This window comes from Podarcis bocagei (assembly GCF_964188305.1).
Source record: "Podarcis bocagei genome assembly, chromosome: 3".
Classification (NCBI taxonomy): domain Eukaryota; kingdom Metazoa; phylum Chordata; class Lepidosauria; order Squamata; family Lacertidae; genus Podarcis; species Podarcis bocagei.
In genome coordinates, this window is record NC_138127.1 from 87,271,531 (window position 1) to 87,292,038 (window position 20,508).

General features: G+C 44.9%; 1 protein-coding gene and 1 long non-coding RNA gene across 3 annotated transcripts in view; one reads left to right on the forward strand and one right to left on the reverse strand.

Annotated features, from left to right (window-relative positions):
* Nucleotides 1-1,248: 1,248 nt before the first annotated feature.
* Nucleotides 1,249-8,256, forward strand: LOC308582736. Its single transcript, XR_014005823.1, has 3 exons — nt 1,249-1,681; nt 3,040-3,138; nt 7,922-8,256. It is a non-coding gene; the product is annotated as an uncharacterized lncRNA (long non-coding RNA).
* Nucleotides 8,257-13,130: 4,874 nt separating this feature from the next.
* LOC308582705 (uncharacterized protein) overlaps nt 13,131-20,508 on the reverse strand; it is a 38,223-nt gene continuing 30,845 nt past the window's right edge. Inside the window, exons 1-3 of one of the 2 annotated variants that reach the window (XM_081186154.1) lie at nt 18,602-18,731; nt 16,223-16,339; nt 13,131-14,478 (exon numbers count right to left, since the gene is read on the reverse strand). In XM_081186154.1, the coding sequence (XP_081042280.1) occupies nt 14,315-14,478; nt 16,223-16,339; nt 18,602-18,665 (345 nt within the window). In that variant the 5' untranslated portion in view covers nt 18,666-18,731 and the 3' untranslated portion in view covers nt 13,131-14,314. Of the gene's footprint in view, nt 14,479-16,222; nt 16,340-18,601; nt 18,732-20,508 lie in introns of those variants that run through there. The other variant, XM_081186155.1, reaches the window with a different exon arrangement.

Sequence of the window (20,508 nt, forward strand, 5' to 3'; positions counted from 1 at the left end):
GGCATGGGCCTTCACCAAAATGGAGTAGGTGCTTCCTCGCCGCCCCCATATGATGGCATACCTCAACCAAAATCCAAGAGAACATCACGTCCCCTTAGGAGGAGAGAAAATAAATGAGGGAGGCCCAATAAATCAGGCCTTTCATCATTTTTTAAATTAATGAATTAAATAACATGGTGCCCTTTGAATTCTCATAATGGGAGAAGCTAATCAGGTTCTTAGCCAGAGGCCTGTCGCCCACCCCACTTGCTCACTGATCCTTTTATATTCGGGGATGCAAGGGATTGAACATGTGATGTTCTGTATGCAACACACATTGTGGGGTGATCAGTCATAAACATTATGCCAGTGTGTTGTGCACCCTTGAGACAATGGAAATAAATTCATTTTCAGTCATAGAATCCTAAACTCAAATCAGGCATTGATTTTGCTTCCCTTATCCTTTCTGGACAATGCTGAACCGAAAATAAAACAGATTGGGTGGAAAGAGGTTTTGACATTTAATCTGAAGTGTATGTAACTATTGCTCCCTCCCCCCCTCTCTCTCCACTCATTTGCACTGACCATCCCAGATGGGAAGCAAATTAGGAAAACTGCAGGCAAAAGGAATCTGCCAAATGTGACACTACAGGGAAGTCTTAATGCAATTGTACATTGCCTTTTGAGCAGTGCTTTATCAGTGCGCTGTGTGCATGCCTGATCCAGAATTAATTTTATAAGCACTCTTAAATGTTTTTTAAGTACTCTGACTTCTTCCCTTATATTCCTTTATATTCCCTGCATCGATTCCCAAGTCCACATCCCCTCCCGATTGCACAACTCTCTGGCTCTGCTGCTCAGTGCCAATGACATGTTTATGAACTGTGCCCTTGAACTATATTAATGCCTCTTGCTCACCTCAAAGGACAAGGAAAAGTTTGTGTGTGTGTGTAAATCTCTCTCCTTTGCATAGCTATAAAGCAGACTATAGTACAAAGATACATCTGTTACCTAGCTGTCACCGGAACATGCCAGTCAGTTCAAAGTTGGAGTTAACCTCTTATTAGCAAAAATATCATTTCCCCACCTGAGACATTTGGGGCTGGGTGGCAAAATTCTGTCCCACCCAAGGTCAATTTTGCTAGCGGCCACCCAACATTTTCAGGATTTAAATGCCAGTCCTTTCTCCATTACCACACATCCACAGCAGGGGGGCATTTTAACCAATGCATTTTGACATCTGAGGTTAACCACAAAATGGCACCCCCTCCCAACCAGATAAGAAGGTCTGAGTGAAGATCTGCATCAGAAAACTGCAGCAGTAACATCAGTTCCTCCTGTGCTGGATCCCCTACTCTGCTGGTTTCAGTCCTAGTGGTGTTGCAATCTCCCAGTCCACTCTTGATCACTGTCCAGCCAGTTTGTGAGTTCATGGCACCTAAGATTTCTGATCCATGCCAAGAAAACTACAAGACTCTCTGTCCATGCCAAAAATAGGCATAGGCTTGAGGGGCCTATGCAGTCATGTCATCAATGCAATAAAAGCAGAAAGTTTGTCCATCTAGCTGGAAGTGAGTGGGGATCAAGACACCTCCTTCTGAATTGCTACGTGGCAGACAGAATCCTCTTGATTCCAAGCTGATCCCGATGGCTCAAATCCTGCTCCTTGCCTTCTGTGCTTTCATCTATCTTCCTCCTGAAGGTAAGTTCCTTATTCTAGTGCTGAGAGAAGGAGTTTTGATCAAAGATGAGTTGTAGATGTCAACTTCCAAGCAGCTTTAATCTTTCGAGCTAGAGAGCCCTCTCAAGTCTGCAAACAATGATAGAAAGACCAAATTATATAAAAGCATTATATTCTCTCTCTCTGTGCACCTGAGGTTTTCTGTTCGCCTTCAGAGGTAGCCCTGCATAGTGTGCAAATGCACACAATCCTTCTGCAAACAGGAAAAAACAACAACATTGTGAGCACTTAGCTTAGACAGATTCCTATGCAGTTCTTCTTTCTGTGCTAGTGGAAGTGGGTGCAGATCACTCTGGTGAAAAATCCTACTGTGACAGTGCATGCTTTTTCCCAGGTAGGACTTTCTGGAACTCAGTTCCGGCACCTCTCAGGTGGGCACCATTACCATTATAAGAGAACAAAGGAGGTGTTTTGTGAGTTTCAGCACCTGGAAAAATAGCATGGGATATGATCATGCACTAAAGATCCATGAGGTCAATGCAAGATACACAATTTTCGTGAATGTGGCTGTGTTTCAGGCCAGATGGGTGTTGAAAGGTATGTTGGTACTAAATTTGTTAGAAAGGAAAGAGTGGTGTTTCTCCACATAAGTGAGAGGCTGCTCAAGAGAAGCCTCTGCAATACATTTTGAGATGTGAACTGTGTAAGTCTGATACACCATTATGCTGCAGAATGGATCCCTCTGCTGTCTTAACTGTGATAATTCCATTATGGGATCAGATAATCAAAGGTATTAAAGGATAGTTTTGCTTCAGTTCATTTATTGGTCCAGGATGTGTGGAGTCGGTATGTTCACCTTTAAGTCTGAATCCAAAGATGTTATCCACCATCCCCCTTGCCTAGGGCCCATTTTTGTCTTCTGGAATCTGTGCTTGCTCTCTCTCTGGACATTGCATGCAAACATCACATAGGCAATGCTCCACTCATATTTGGAAAACGTGCAGTTGCAGGAATTAGGAGTGTCAAATACAAAATTATCACACAAAATTCTCCTTCTCACTGGGTTGTTGTCGCATGTTCCTGATACATCTGAACTTGCATGAATCAGCAAATTCACCCTTCACCCCTCACTCCTGAGCACAGCAGCTTAGATAATGGCGGGCACCTTAGCTTCATGAGCTGATTTCAATCAACTTTTCCCCAGTCACCAGCTTTTACACAGATGCCTAAACAGGGATGCAATTTCCTTGAAAGCAACAATGGTGGTTCCAGTGGCACCCACAAACTGTGTACCAGCTCCTTCACTGAGAGGACATCCCCGTCCAGGGCAAACTCAATGGGTGTGCCTCCCAGAAATAACAAGGGTTTCTTTTTTCTAGCTGATGCCTTGGAATGTGCATTCTACAATCTGATGAAAGGTGTGAAACCACTACCCTGCAAAGGCACAAAATGTGCTGCCTCAAAAGAGTATACAATGAGTGAGTTCCCCTAGTTTCAATTTCTTTGGGTTTAATTGTAAATGGTGGGGAAATATACTACAGATGCACCTTCCTACTGCCACTGGAGATTGGGTTAGCCTCCTCACTGCTTGCATGGTAATGATGGAAGTGCCATTGACCATGCACATTTCAAAGATGTGGCATGCTGGAGGAATTCTCTGTTTGTTGTTGTTTAGTCATTTAGTCGTGTCCGACTCTTCGTGACCCCCATGGACCAAAGCATGCCAGGCACTCCTGTCTTCCACTGCCTCCCGCAGTTTGGTCAAACTCATGCTGGTAGCTTCGAGAACACTGTCCAACCATCTCGTCCTCTGTCGTCCCCTTCTCCTTGTGCCCTCCATCTTTCCCAACATCAGGGTCTTTTCCAGGGAGTCTTCTTTTCTCATGAGGTGGCCCAAAGTATTGGAGCCTCAGCTTCACGATCTGTCCTTCCAGTGAGCACTCAGGGATGATTTCCTTCAGAATGGATAGGTTGATCTTCTTGCAGTCCATGGGACTCTCAAGAGTCTCCTCCAGACCATAATTCATAATTCTCTGTTTACAACCCCCTTTTCCTTACCAGAATTTTGTTTCTTGTTTCTCTGCAGCAGGATGGGATGTCATGTATCCTGGAGGGACATCCATTTCCTAACACATTAGCTCACTCCTGACCTGTAGCAGTCTTAGACTTCTCCTCCTGGGAGAAACTGCTCAGGATCTCAGACAGAGGTCTTTCACCTCACCTGCTACCTGATCCCCTGTGAATTCCTTTGAATCCCCTTTGATTCCTGCATTGCAGGTGGTTGGACTAGATGATTCCTTCCAACTCTACAATTCTATGATTTTATGAATTGCAGGTGCCAGGAACTGAACCTCAAACTTCCATAGATAATGTGCTGTCCACATGCTCAACAAAAGAGCTATCACTGTACTCTCAGTCATTAGTGTCACCACATTGCATACCCTGGATCAAATGCAAATACGTTTCTTTTCCACCACAAAGAATCCTTAACAAAAATCATTCCTCAGACATCCCTTACAGATCCTCCAAGTGTCCCTATATTCTAGGGGCTTCCCTGATTTAGAGAAGCCAGCCAGTTTCTGATTTGTTTTTGTTTTTTTTAAATAATTTTTATTAAATTTGCAATTAACAAACCAATCATATCACATTAATTCCAAATTATACCAATACATAATAAACTCCAAATATTTAGTCGAATTTTAAATTTTTGTTGGGGGTACCCATGCTTCGAGTTCAGAAAGGGTCTAATCATCTCATATTTCTGCTGCTTTGATATTCACAAGTCCGATCTTTCCATCTCTTTGTTGTAATCCTTTTTCTTCTTAGTAGCATCCGAGTATTTCCACAGGCAAGTTGAATCAAACTTTATTTATGTTTCTGTGTGAACTTTGTAATCCATCTCACATTGATCCAAAAGTCCTGTTCAAGCAGCCGGCGCCATTTTCGACAATTCCGATGAAATACAGTCTAAGCGTCTACTCCTTAATTTTCCCAGACCAGTTGCTCCATAAATCAGTCTCTATAGGGGAGTTTTTGCACACTCAGATCTACAATCCATACATGAAAGCAAAACGGTGGCTCGCCTCCCCCTTTGACTGTAAATCTCGCAACAAAGTCTGTCTCATAATGGCGGATCCCAGTAATAACTGTGCAATAGGAAAGCCTTTCTCTTTCCAGATCTTCCAAAAACAAAGCCTTTAGCTAATATTTTTGTTTCCACACAGTTTATTTTCCAATCTCACTTGCTATCGGTTCTTCTAGGGGAGGGGTTGTTAGGTAAAACATATTGAAAAAGAAGGAAATTTCCCCCCCTTCCAGCCCGTTTCAACATACCGACATAGCTGTGATTCTTTGCTGTAGTCTTCTGTTCAATCCGTCCCATCACTCTTAACTTCTCAGTGGTAGATTTGATTAGCAGATAAAACACCCTTTCCTTCGCTCGAAACATGTGCATTTACTTTTACATCCAATTATTTTATCTTAAGCAATGCAACTAGGTCGCACTTAGAAGCAGCGTCCGGGAGATCCAGAATCTCACTCGAGGGCTTTCCGTCCAGTGCCCTCACCTCCTCCTTCTTTCGAACTCGGGGGTGATTTATTGGCAACTGCGGCAACTGCGGACGAGGCAGTGTCTCCCCACCCTCTGGGGAGACCCCGGGAGGCTCCCATCGTCAGCCTCTTAATTACCTCGTGTGAGCCGGAGAGATGGTATTGTCGGCCATCTTCCAAGGTGCCCCTAGCGGCCCCCCTCCAGTTTCTGATTTGATCCTGGAATATCCCGCTTTTCCTTAGGGTGTCCCTATTTTCACTGGAGAAATGTTGGAGGGTATGGAGTTATCTGAACCTCGAGCTGTCCGAAGGCAATCCTTTATAGGGAATGGTTTCTTTTAATGTTCAATGTTTTATTATGTTTTAATATATTAAAACCTATGAGATGGCAGTGAAGGCCGCTAAGAAGTCTTACTTCTCGGCCTCCATTGCATCCGCTAGCTCTCGCCCGGCGCAATTATTTAGTATCATTCGGTCTTTAACGTCCCTTGAAGGACAGCCAAATTTAAATAACAATCTGACACACAGCTGTGAGGCATTTGCGAGCTTTTTTGCGGAGAAGGTCCTGTTGCTCCGCCATGACCTCCCTGCCAATTTGGATACAATAAAGGAACTGGAGGCCCCTCGACTGTCCTCGGGTCCAGTATTGGACCACTTTGACTGGATATCTCCAGCCGATGTGGACAGATTCCTCCAAGCTGGAAAGCCCACCACCTGTCCTCTTGACCCGTGCCCGTCATGGCTGATTAGAGCGTGTCCAGACGAGGTGCGGGCCCCCCTGGGGGATATCATCAATTTGTCCCTTGGCACCGGGATATTCCCAGGGGAACTGAAGGAGGCGGTGGTGCGTCCGCTCTTAAAGAAAACATCGTTAGATCCCTTAGATCTATCCAATTACCGCCCGGTCTCGAATCTTCCATTCCTGGGTAAGGTGATTGAGAGAGCGGTTGCTGAACAGCTTGGTAGGTTTCTGGATGAAACATCTGCTTTGGATCCATTCCAGTCCGGCTTCCGTGCTGGTCATGGGACCGAGACGGCTCTGGTCGCCCTAACAGATGATCTCCGCAGGCAGCTGGATCGAGGCGGGTCGGGGCTGCTGATTCTTCTAGATCTGTCAGCAGCCTTTGACATGGTCGATCACGAACTCCTGGACCACCGCCTTGCCGACGTGGGGATCCAGGGCACAGTCCTTCAATGGCTGCGCTCGTTTCTCTCTGATCGGGGACAGAGGGTGGCGCTTGGGGGGGGAATTGTCATCGCGTCACTCCTTGGTGTGTGGAGTGCCTCAGGGTGCGATTCTCTCCCCGATGCTTTTTAACATCTTTATGCGCCCCCTCGCCCAGCTTGTCCGGAGTTTTGGGCTGGGTTGCCATCAGTATGCTGATGACACCCAACTCTATCTCTTGATGGATGGCCATCCTAACTCAGCCCCAGACACACTGACCAGATGTTTGGAAGCTGTGGCTGGATGGTTACGTGGGAGCCGGTTGAAGTTAAATCCTTCGAAGACAGAGGTCCTCTGGCTGGGGCGGGACGATATGGGATCGAGGGGGCAACTCCCATCTCCCAGCACCGTCTGTTAAGAGTTTGGGTGTAATCTTCGATACCTCCCTCTCTATGGAGGCGCAGATTACAGCTATAACAAAGGCGGCATTTTTCCATCTCCGCCAAGCTAAGCAGTTGGCCCCTTATCTCTCTCGCCCTGACCTAGCCACTGTGATCCATGCGACGGTCACCTCCAGACTGGATTATTGTAACTCGCTCTACGTGGGGCTGCCCTTGAGACTGACCCAGAAACTCCAGCGGGTGCAGAATGCCGCAGCGAGACTCCTTACGGGGTCTTCGCTGCGGGATCACATTCATCCGGTGCTATACCAGCTGCACTGGCTCCCGGTGGAGTACAGGATCAGGTTTAAGGTGCTGGTTTTAACCTTTAAAGCCCTATACGGCCTAGGACCCTCGTACCTACGGGACCGCCTCTCCTGGTATGCCCCACAGAGAAACCTACGGTCTACAAATAATAACACCCTCAAGGTCCCAGGCCTCAGAGAGGTTAGGCTGGCCTCAACTAGAGCCAGGGCCTTCTCGGCTGCAGCTCCAACCTGGTGGAATGCTCTGTCACAAGAGACCAGGGCCCTGCGGGACTTGACATCTTTCCGCAGGGCCTGCAAGACAGAGTTGTTCCGCCAGGCCTTTAGTCAGGGCGCAGCCTGACCCCCTCCTCTGGCAACCTGCACAGAATTTTGTTTAATCGGTTGCCATCAATGTGATTTTAACTAATTTTTATAATGAAATATTTTTAGAATGTGTTATTATTTGATTGTTTATTTGATTGTTGTTAGCCGCCCTGAGCCCAGCTCAGCTGGGGAGGGTGGGATATAAATAAAATTTATTATTATTATTATTATTATATGTTGGAAGCTGCCCAAAGTGTTGGGTAACCCAGTAATATGTGTGGGGTATAAACAGTAAAAATATCATTATGGAATGGGATGTCCCAATTTTCACTGGAGAAATGTTTTGGGGTCATGTCCTTATCCTTTTTGCATAATGGGCAGAAGAATAGCTTAAGGTGTATCAACCTTTCAAAAGATGGGGGTGGGGGAGTGTTTTGACATCTAATGCGAAGTATATGTTACTATTAGTGAAAATAAAATGCTAATTCTTGTTCCTATCCTCTCTCTCAATTTATTGTTCCCACTACCGTCATAGATGGGGAACTGAAAGAAGTGGTTTTGTTTTGTGCGAAAGCTCTAGCGGAGTGCGGCACTAGAAAGAACATCAGCCAAGGTGGTAAAGTTACTGGTTACATGGAAATCCTCTGTTGTGAAGACAGAGACTTCTGCAACGCTGGCTTATAGACAGGTCCTAAAGCTGACTGAAGATCCTCCACACACCAACATATGCCTTTGGACTTTTCATTTTTTTTAATACAATAATATTTATTAATTTTCAATAGATATAACAAAAAAGAAAATATACAACAACAGAATAAAGAAGTAAAAAAGAAGAAAAAAGAATAACAAACTTAACATACCTAAACAGGGGGGGGGGGGAAAGGAAACTCAATTAATTAATTAAAATTTTCATAAACACTTTAGTTGACTTCCTCTAATCTCCTCCATCTGAATTTCCTCTTAATTTGAATGTAGCAGTTTCCAATATAATTATTTCATAAAACAATATTACAGTCGTATTCCAATTTCTTTACCTATCTTATAATGCATTTTCTTATTTATATATTTAAGTCTAATTTAGTCCCAGGCCTGGTTGGTTCTTTCAAGTGGTTACATATCTTTAATATTAGAATATTTATTCAAATAGTCTTTAAATTTTTTCCAATCTTCTTGGTAGTCCTCTTCTTTCTGGTTGCGTATTCTCCCGGTGAGATCAGCCAGCTCCATAAAGTCCATTATCTTCATCTGCCATTCTTCTACCGTTGGTAATTCTTGTGTTTTCCATGCCTTTGGACTTTTCAGCTCCCTTTCCCCATGTGTATTTTTGGAAATCTGTGTGCCTCTGTATGATTTGGCAATCAAGGTGTCTGAATTAAGAGTTTCCATTAAATGAAGCAAGCACTAAATGCCATGGCTACAAAGTTAGCAAATGGAAAATGCCTACACTGCAATGGAGCAAGGTGTGGTGAATGAGAGGCCTGCTGCATTTGTTTTCCTAGATGGGCAAGAAACAGTTGGCACAAAACCAGTCCTCCACATGTTCTTCTTCTGCCTAACATGACCGCCAGGGCTGTGCATGGGACGCTATTTTAAAAGAAAGCTGGAATATTCGTCACTGATGAATTCTTTCAGAGGAGGGGTGTGTGTGTGTGGTAAATTCACACACACTACCACCTTTCTGGCAAAAAGTCGATCAGAGAAACGCAGCATAGATAGTATATTTATGCAAATATATGTATTGCTTTTTCATAGCCTCCCAGATCCACTCCATGGCCACAACTTATGGGCGCCCTACAAAAGGACTATCCGTCTGCCTCAGATGCAGTCCTGAATTAGTTCTAGGTCTTGGGTTAAAGTTTATTTGGGGTCGGGGAGGGTTATACTGTTGGGGGTGGATCATGGGAAGGAGAATTTGCAGGAGGTTTGATTCTATTGGGTGCTCATTTTTAAGCAGCTTCTCTGCAGGAAGTCAATTGAAAAGCAGCAGCCTGCACCCTACAGGATCACTGCCTCTGCTCAACAGCTGTTGAGAGGAAGCATGAATTGGGCAGGGTTCACCTCAAGGGGTGGGGGTTTGAGGGAAAACTTGGGCAGGCATGGCTAATGCAAAGGGACAACTGAGGAGCTGTTTATGTCTGCTTCACTCCAACTCTCCCTTCGTCTCCTTGCAGTGCTGAACCTCCCTCCCTCTACACTATGTCCCCTTCGAAAGTAATCACCTTTTCCAGAATTTGAGTAGGATGGGGCAGGGGCAGTCCACAACCCTAGGAGCCATTGATAGCATTGCCTCCACAAATTTAGCTCCTCCTCCTTTAAATAGGTAAAGGACCCCTGACAGTTAAGTCCAGTCGCGAACGACTCTGGGGTTGCGGCGCTCATCTTGCTTTACTGGCCGAGGGAGCCGCTGTTTGTCCACAGTTTTTCCAGGTCATGTGGCCAGCATGACTAAACCGCTTCTGGCGAAACCAGAGCAGAGCATGGAAACGCCGTTTACCTTCCCACCGGAGCAGTACCTATTTATCAACTTGCATTGGCATGAATTCATAGAATCATAGAATCATAGAGTTGGAAGAGACCACAAGGGCCATCGAGTCCAACCCCCTGCCAAGCAGGAAACACCATCAGAGCACTCCTGACATATGGTTGTCAAGCCTCTGCTTAAAGACCTCCAAAGTAGGAGACTCCACCACACTCCTTGGCAGCAAATTCCACTGTCGAACAGCTCTTACTGTCAGGAAGTTCTTCCTAATGTTTAGGTGGAATCTTCTTTCTTGTAGTTTGGATCCATTGCTCCGTGTCCGCTTCTCTGGAGCAGCAGAAAACAACCTTTCTCCCTCCTCTATGTGACATCCTTTTATATATTTGAACATGGCTATCATATCACCCCTTAACCTCCTCTTCTCCAGGCTAAACATGCCCAGCTCCCTTAGCCGTTCCTCATAAGGCATCGTTTCCAGGCCTTTGACCATTTTGGTTGCCCTCCTCTGGACACGTTCCAGTTTGTCAGTGTCCTTCTTGAATTGTGGTGCCCAGAACTGGACACAGTACTCCAGGTGAGGTCTGACCAGAGCAGAATACAGTGGCACTATTACTTCCCTTGATCTAGATGCTATACTCCTATTGATGCATCCCAGAATTGCATTGGCTTTTTTAGCTGCCGCGTCACACTGTTGGCTCATGTCAAGTTTGTGGTCAACCAAGACTCCTAGATCCTTTTCACATGTACTGCTCTCAAGCCAGGTGTCCCCCATCTTGTATTTGTGCCTCTCATTTTTTTTGCCCAAGTGTAATACTTTACATTTCTCCCTGTTAAAATTCATCTTGTTTGTTTTTGCCCAGTTCTCTAATCTGTCAAGGTCGTTTTGAAGTGTGATCCTGTCCTCTGGGGACTGCAAGGTTGGCAGGAGCTGGGACCGAGCAACGGGAGCTCACCCCATCATGGGGATACGAACCGCCAACCTTCCAATCGGCAAGCCCTAGGCTCAGTGGTTTAGACCACAGCAGCACCTGCATCCCTATCCTCTTCTTTTAAAGCTACCCAAAAATAACATGAAGCAATAGCCACAAACACTGTGCAAGACCCCACCCACTGCATTTGGTTTGGAGTCTGATTCAGTTTCCATTTAAGAGAAAAGGACTGAAAAACAGTTATATGAAGAAGGCTGGGTTCTAAATAAGCAGACCAAATGCTACCAAACTCTAGCATCCAAAGAACTTACAAAAGAGTGAGTTAGTGAGACCGAGCTGCTAGTTTTCACTTCCCCTCCTCACCAATTGAGTTTGGATCACAAAACTAGTGCTGTCATTCTGCAAAGTGCAGTTCCACTCCCACCCCACCCACTCTGGCATTCTCCTTATGTGGTGGTGCTGTTTTGCAATACTTTGGAGATACACTGTCTGGAGTGTTTTGTGTTCCAGATTGATCCACATTGCTACAAATGGTCCAAATTGCTACACATCTCCCTCTCTGTCCAGGGACATTGATCAGGGTGACCCTGGCTGATTCTGTGCAAAAAGTGGCCCCCCCAAAAATCCAGGAATGGAATAGATCGGGGCTGGGGAACATTATCAAGATCTCCCTCAGGGGCCAAATTTGACAGGTTAGCATGGCCTGTCAATTATGGGATGATATTATGCAGTTGACAGACAGGTGTCCCCACCCACCTGTCAAAATCCCTTGCAGGGTTCCCAAACACTTCCTGATGCTGTGGGAGGAGATAAAAACAAGTTCTTCCTGGTGATTTGCCCAGCAGCAGTAGGAGCCTGGGAACCCTGCTGGCTTTCCTTCTCTCCCTTTCAGTGGTGGTGGCAGCAGCAGAAAGGGTGGGACGAAGCTTATTTTTCTCCTTTGGGGTGAAAGCTTTGTCCCCCACCTCAACCAGCCAACAGCAATGGAAGGAAGGCAGTGGCTGCTGCTGTTGTGTGAAGGCTTTGGTGGCCAGTGGACTTAAATTTCCTCCTGTCCTTTTTTAGTCAGATCTTGCTACATTCTCAAAGAAGGAAGAAGAGACTCCCAAAGGCTTTCCCCAGTCTTTGCATGTCGCCCACCCCACCCCACTTTGAGACCACAGTGAGATTGGCTTTAAAAGGGAAGGGGGAGAGAAGTGTTCTCCCTTCCCTTCTAAGACTGATCACACTGCAGTTGGCAGGATGGAGTGGAAAACTCCCAAATGCTCCCAAACTTTTAAGACCCTGATCTGCTGTTTTAATTTCCACTCTTATTAAATCCTTCTGCCTAGGCTGTGTGATCCTGTTCCCTTCTGGGAACAGCGCTGCACAGGAAACACAGGATTTAACCCTGTCCTCCTGCTCATCAGCTGACATCGGCTGTGACATCAGCTGGTAGACAGGCAAATTCACCATGAATGCCTTCCTCGTTCTCTTATAATGGCAATGGTACCTACCTGAGAGGGGTCCATCTGAAAAAAAGTTCTGGACCAAAGCATAGAGAACACAATTCATTGTATCCATTTCAATCATAGATGGGAACCTGTTTGCTAAAGAAGAAGGATGCATGTTGACTCCTGAGACGGGGTGTGATAAACATGAGACAATAGGTGTTAAGTTGTGGGTGAACATATCAGATGACACAGCGATTCTTCAACAGCTCTTGTTTATTCACAGGCCAGGACAGAACTGAACTGAAGGGTTCAGTCACCCTGCTTATAAAGAGCTCCAGTACAGCGTAACTGTAACAACTTTCTAAAACTATCCAATCACTGAACGTCACTTTTGATCCCTTATTTGCATAACTATCTACAGTATCCCCCTGCTGGCCCAGGGTGAGAACTTCAGTACATAACAATAGGAAATAAATTTATCGGACATACTTACATTGACTATTATATTGAACACCTGTGCTGTGTTGACTTTTGCAGTGATAAATTATAAACTGGTCAGAAAACTGATTGAAGAGCCATCGTATCCTGAGAAATGCAAATCGACTTTTCCTGTGGGATGTCTCCTTCCCAGTTTTATTTTCCTATGCACATTATTTAAATTTGACCTTTTGTCTGATTGTGTGGCCTGACAATAAAGGAAATGGTTACCTGTTATGGAACATAAAGCAAGACTAAAGGTGGATCTACACTCCTCATTTTTAGCTACAGTCGTTTTCACCCCCCCAAAAAAAGTCTTTATACTGTCACCAGAAGTTGGATGTTAATAGTCACAGCACCCCCACAAACATGGTAAATATGGAAGGCAGTTGAAAACAATATTTAAACAGAATCAAAATCACTTGCTTTATCAATCATTAATTTGTTTATTTAATCCACATTCTAATAATGAATTGTTACTTTGTTTCACTATGCACATTGAACCGTTCAGATTTGCAGTACATTGATATGCTTTTGAAGGATCTGTGTTTCTCTTCCTGTTCTTCCTAATATATTGTTTCTGTACTGAGTGTTATCAGTCAATAAACCTTTCAGTTTAAGTTACAATGACAACTCTGTGGTTATTAACTCTATTTCTATTACTATTAATTCATTTTTGTCTTCCTTCACTCAGGCCCCAGGGCGGCTTACAACAATTTTAAAATACAAAATATAACATTAAATATAACATTAAAATAATCAAACATTCCTCACAGAGTTGTGATGAGAAAGGGAATGAAGGGAATGCTCATGCTTTCTTGAATTTATTGGAAGGATGAAAAGAGGGACAAATTATCCAAAACGTGTAATAGTCAGGCTATATTGGTTGAACCCTTGGAGCTGTACCAGTTTGAGTGGGAAGGACAGAAAAACATGGCTCTTTATAAGACAAAGATGTGCCAGTCTGGTTAAAGGAACCAATATTCTTTTGTTTGCTACTATACAAAAACAAATTCTCAGAATAGGGACTTGTTCATCAGTTGAGGAGCAGGGATTAAATCCTGATGGTTTTGCAGCAGAAGTCTTGTTTCCTGCTGGGAACATGGTGCACAGCCAGTGCATGATTAAGCCCTGCCCTTCCTATCTCACCAATGATGTCAGCTGAAGGATGGATGGGCATGGTTTGGAAAGAATGGCCTCACAGGCTAAATTAGACCCTCTGGCAACCCAAGATTGATTGGCTTATGGGACTGAGGTCCTGGTGTATCATAGAATCCTAGAAATGTAGAGTTGGAAGGGACCCCACAGGGCATCTAGTCCAATGCCCTCCAATGAAGATATCATACAATGAAGATGGCATCCAACCTCCAAGGAGGGAGAGTTCATCACCCCCCAAGGGAGTCTGCATTTTGAAGGTGTTAACTTGGTAGCCATGGACGACACTTAAGATCTTACTTTTAAATATATATATTTTAATGGAAACGCTTTAGCATTCCGCACTCAGAGCCATAATCACACTCAGAGTCATGCCTTTAACCAATATGAGCATGGGACAAAGGAAAACTAAAGGGCACAAACAATGCACCCACACGCTGATGTGTGGAGGATCTTCAAGCTGCTTCCAGTGCCGTGAGAAATTTGTCATTGCAGAAGTCACTGTCCTCACAGCAGAAGAAATCGGTCCACTGGTCTGGGAATGGGGCGGGCTCTGAGGTGCCGCACTTTGCATCTTTCTTTGTCCTGCAGCTTAGTGTTTGTATTTGAAGATCACCATCTGTGATGGCAGAGAATAAAATGAATGGAAAGAGGAGGGAAATGAGTAAGCATTTCCATTTATATTTTCATAGGTATATATACTAGGTGCTGCTATCCCTGCTTGCATTGCTCACCAACCCTGCCTGGCTGGGTGCCCACTCCCTTCACGTGGCCTCTCTCTCATTCAGCCAGGCCACCCACTCATTTGGACCCCAGGCTTCCCTTCTCGACATCGTTTGCAGGTGCACTGCCTTGAACCCGAAACATTGGGTGCCCACGGTGTACCACCATCACCGCGGCATGTGCACATGCGCACACATCAGCACACCCCATGGTGTGCTGATGTCACTTGCACATGCCACAGGGAGTGTGTGCACCACCAAAAAGAAACGGGGGGGGGGCTGATCATTTAAAATTTGTGGGTGCCCAGGCACCCGTTGTTGTTGTTTTGTCGTTTTGTCGTGTCCGACTCTTCGTGACCCCATGGACCAGAGCATGCCAGGCACTCCTGTCTTCCACTGCCTCCTGCAGTTTGGTCAAACTCATGTTCGTAGCTTCGAGAGCACTGTCCAACCATCTCGTCCTCTGTCGTCCCCTTCTCCTTGTGCCCTCCATCTTTCCCAACATCAGGGTCTTTTCCAGGGAGTCTTCTCTTCTCATGAGGTGGCCCAAAGTATTGGAGCCTCAGCTTCACGATCTGTCCTTCCAGTGAGCACTCAGGGCTTATTTCCTTCAGAATGGATAGGTTTGATCTTCTTGCAGTCCATGGGACTCTCAAGAGTCTCCTCCAGCACCATTATTGAAAAGTATCAATTCTTCTGTGATCAGCCTTCTTTACGGCCCAGCTCTCACTCCTGGACCCCACTTAGTTGGCTCCTATGTCCTCCTATGTCCTTTTGTGCACACATGCAAGTGGGAAAATGGGTGGCAGCAGGAATATGGAGAACATGTGAATGCCCACTTGGGACCACCCAACTGCTTGCTCTGCCAACCTGTAACCTGGCCTGCCTGGTTTCCACACTCCACCTGCTGTTCTCTAGCCGCAATTCTTACCAAAACATTATATAGTAAGATATATATTTTTGAGTGTCCAGCACCATTCCATTCAAGACAGGATTTTAGTCCAGCACTGTTCTGCGAGTGCACCACCATGCGGAGGGAGAGGAACAACCTGGTGTACCGCTATGACACTGGCAGTTGCACAACTCACATACAGAAAGTCCACATTTCATTCCCTTGCATCCCCACATTAAAAGAGAAAATCAAGTAGTGGGTCTTATAAAAGACCTCTGCTGAAACCCTGAAGAGCCAGTTCCAGAGTATGCAAAGGGCACAGTAATGAATCATTAATCATCAGTGTGAAAATGGCTGTCCTTCCTGGACTCAGATGTTTTGACAAACAGTCATACCTTGGAAGTTGAATGGAATCTGTTTCGGAAGTCTTTTTGACTTCCAAAACATTTGAAAACCAAAGTGTGACTTCTGATTGGCTGCAGGAAGCTCCTGCAGCCAATCGGAAGCTGCGGAAGCCTTGTCGGACATTCAGCTTTCAGTCACTTCCAGGTTTCGATCGTTCGGGAGCCAACAAATTCGAGAACTAGGCTGCTCAAAAACCAAGGTACATCTGTACTCTGCAACAAGATATGTACCAAACTGTGGGAAGCAGATGGAACTGTAAACATGGAATTTGATGTCAGTGAAATTTGCACTGGCATTATTGCTCCATAATTAAGCCCAAAGAAGAGAAAGATTAGATTACTTACTCAGGTACACCTTTAGGGCATGGCAGGTTTGCCTTTCAGGATCAGCTTCACAGGCACGAGGAGGCAAAAATTCTTCCGATGGACTGGAGGAGCTTTCCCGACATTGCAGCGTATCAACTTTGAAAGACAAATCATCCTGATTATAATATCAAGCTTGACTTCAAGTGACAATGAATGAATAATCTATTCTTTGAAGTCACTGAAGTTTTCCATATGAACATGCAGTGCAGAATCCTTAAATTAAGGATAATTCTGGCTGAATGGATGCAAAATATTAACTATTTGACGCTGTCAGGGAACTGCCATCGGAGCCAGAGGGAGAGGGAGGGCTCCAGAGGGATTCCGGAGAGCGTCCAGGGAGGGAGAGAAGCAGCACATCTTCTGGGGAAGGAAATCAGCGTAACACCAGTGGGGAAGGGGGGCAGATGGGGGAATCGGCGAGGTGGCTCCAAGACTCCTCGCCGGGAACCAGTGGGGAGAGCACGGGTCCTCCGATGCCCACACCCTCCCTGCGCAGAAGGCTTCCGCGCAGGGAAGCTAGGCGGAGACTAGGTGTCAAAGAGCTTCTTTGCTGGAAGAAGTTCAAGAAATGCCCACTAACGGATTCTGCCAGCGACTGAGACAGTCACGGGCGCGTGGCTGTCCAGACAGAAAGGGTTCATTCAGGCAACCAGCCAAGGGTGGCGTTGATTTACACACAAGCAACCCCTAGAACCATTACAGACGCCCTTTAAGATTAGATTATATGCTTGTGAAGTCACTGAATGGGCCTTATGAGGAGCTTTTGAAGGAGCTTGGTAGCTTTAGCTTGGAAAAGATGAGACTGAGATGAGATATGTTAGCCATCTTCAAATGTCTTAAGAGCTGTCACATGGAATTAGGAACAAGCTTATTTTCTCCTGCTCTGGAGAGTAGGATTCGAACCAATGGCTTCAAGTTACAAGAAGTGAGACTCTAACTAAACATCAGGAAGAACTTTCTGACTGTAAGAGCTGTTCAACAGTGGAATAGTCTCCCTCGGGAAGTTGTGGACTCTCTTTGCTTGGAGGTTTTTAAGCAGAAGTTGGATGGCCATCTGTCATGGATGCTTTAGCTGAGATGCCTGCATTGCAAGGGGTTGGACTAGATGATGCTTGGGTATCCTCCAACTCTATGATTCATTAGCAATGCAACTTCTACAACACAAGTTAAAGGTCTTTGGATCATGCATGTGGCACTCACTGGGACATGGTGGGTCAAGATTCCAATGAGAGCTCATTTGCTGTTTGTTGTAGCTTGGAAGTGCATGACCACCCTCAGGGGTCACCACCAGCTTCTGGACCTCCCAGCCTCTTTGCCCCCAAACCAATACCTCAGCAACTGCAGGGTGCTTTCCTTATGTGCTACTGCTGGTGCAATCATTACCACTGTATGCATTACTGCAGGCAGACTTTTCACCTTTTTCATCCATGCATGCATTATGGTTCACAAACTTGTTTTGTGCCACCACCCCCTTGGTTCCATAAACTTATCTGCAATATCCCCAACCCTTTAAAAAGCATCATTCAGAACAGCACAACCCACCAAGGGTTGTGGTAGATCGCGGGATCCTTATCATGTTCAAAAAGTTTTCAAGGGAAAAGCTAAAAAAACTCTGTGCAATCCTCCCCCCAAAAAGCTCAACAACTCTGGGCAACCCACCCACCCCAGGCACGCTCCTCCTCCCTCCAATGACAATGGGTATATCACTGCCAGTTTTTTTATACTGGGAATAGATCACAGTCTTTTGGGAGTTGGACGAGCCTGGCATAGACTACTGAAGAAATTTGCTTGAATGCTTCCTAGCATCCTGGTTTTGCAACTGGTGACTACAATCTGAATCCCTGATCTGTACATATGCTGAGGGCTTCATGCCTCACTGGAATGTGATCATTACAATGTGCAATTATTATTTTGCAAGCCATTGCCCATGGGACCCTCTGTCTCTGATAAGGATGGAGTTTTTCAAAGTCCGTGTCAGAGCTGTTCCCGTTCGGAACAGCACAACCCACCAAGGAAGATAATAGCACAATACAATTCAGACACTAAACATTAATTGCACATTTTTTCAAAATCCTCTTAAAACTATTTAGTTTAATTCAACAAAATGGATGAACTTGACCCAGTGATGCCAGCTTTTCAAAGTCTGAAAGTCATTTACACCTGCAGCACCCTCCTGCTGACACCTGCCTCATCGTGCCCCCTAAGTAAGATCACGTTTCAGAACCACGGCTGAGGTTTGCTCATGCTTTCCTATGTATTGAAATGAGTTACTATTGTCCCCTTTCTCTTTTTTAAATGCTTTTGTCTATGATACCTTGAGTGAACAGCCTTCTTTCAGCCCTGGGAGAAGGAACTTACCTTCATGTGGAAGGAAGAGAAAAGCACAGATAACAAGGAGCAGGAGCGGAATCCTGGGGGACATATTGGAATCAAGAGGGTTCTTTGCACCACAGTAAAACTCTAGGTTCTTCAAAGGAGACACAATGATGCCCACTCCCTCCCAACAAGAGGGAGTGCTTCTTTTATCCCTTTACTGGCATGTGTACAGAAGCATTCTGTCCCCATTAACTGTGGACATAGGGAGTTCAGTGGGCACGGACTGGAAAGAAAACGAACACACAGTGTAACACCGAAGTGAGGGGAGGATGACACTGTTTTGTACATTCTAAGACAAGATGTGAACCTTAAAAGAACTATCCCTGGAAATTTACACTTATTTTAATTTTGTGATATGATTCTCCAACCAAATAAATATCTTTTCTTCCGCCTTGGGGAGCATCATGCCAAAGTGGGTGAATGCCTCTTCAGAGGTGTCCAAATTAGTGTAGTTTGGAACAGTCTAGTCTGCCATCTTGATCCAAAATGGCATTCAACGCTTTCCAAATGTAGACAAAAAACAGCTCCTACATTTCAGAAATCAATATGCCAGATATCTTCACAAAGTCTTCATGGAAGATAGCGGCACTTCCTCCCATTATATATCTGACAAGTGCCTTCTCTATTGTCTTTTTAGCACCTACTCAAAACATTCCACTTTGAACTAGCCTTCTTAGTGGATATCTTCATCCAAGTTGATATCAGTATTTCATCTGGAGTGAATTTATTCATGTTATCTCTCCCCCCCCCCCCCGCCTAAGAAACAGTATCTGACTTTTCTCCTTGATCTGGGCTGATCCAGGGAACTCTCAACCAGGATCTGGTCCCCAAAGTCAATTGCAAGCAGGGCTAACATTTAACAAGGGCTTTTTAAACCCTGTATGGTGGGGAGACACATTGCCATGGGGGCAATAACCCATGGTGAGAGACCTGTTGACGCTGCTACCTCAGTTGGTAGAACATGGAATTCTTAATCTCAGGATCATGGATGTGAACTCCACATTGGGCAGGTGATTCCTGCACTGCAGGGGATTGAACCAGATGATCCATATGGTTCCCTCCAACTCTCACATTTTAAGATTCTTTGACCCCTGGCGCTATGCCAAGATTAGTTTCGTATCAGATTGTTTTACAGTTTTGGAAGGTTCAGCTCACAATCTTGATTTAAAATGAAGTCCAATGGTTTCCAATTATAGAACAAAACCCCTTCCTTAGTCCCAGGAATCACCATGCCAAATTGGGCAATGGAATCTTCTGTGAGGTCCCAAGCAGTGTAGCTTGGTACTGTTTGGTCTACCCTCTTGACATTGCAAAATGAAGCAATTTGCAATGGTAAATCTCCATGGGATGCCTCATGGGAAGCAATTCATAAATGAAGCAATAACGAAATAAATAAAGTTGTTGAAAGGGAATGACATTTCGGAGATCGCAATACTGGATAGTTAACTTTTATAAATATTAGTTAGATACATTTTCCCTTTGAAAACAATGATAAACACAACCCTTGTTGGCTGCCCATTTCATGACTGTGGACAGCCAGAGATGATGTATTGGGCAGACCCAAGAGCAATACGATGTTTTTCTCTCATTTAACAGAGGTTGCAGCAACACCATACATTTAAAGAACTCCTACACCACTTAAACAGCCATGGCTTCCCCAAGAACTGTAGTTTCTTAAGGGTGTTGACCTCACAGTGCTATAATTCCCAGCACTCTTAAATAGCTACAGTTTCGATGATTCTCAAACCCAAAGTAGTATAAGAGTGCTGTCAATGTATAGCATAGATCTGAACATAGGGAAAACTTATTCTACAACCACAGGTGTTTCAAAGTTGGCCTCGCTACCTGTTTTTGATTCCTTCTGTGGAATTGCATAGGTCAGGGATGTC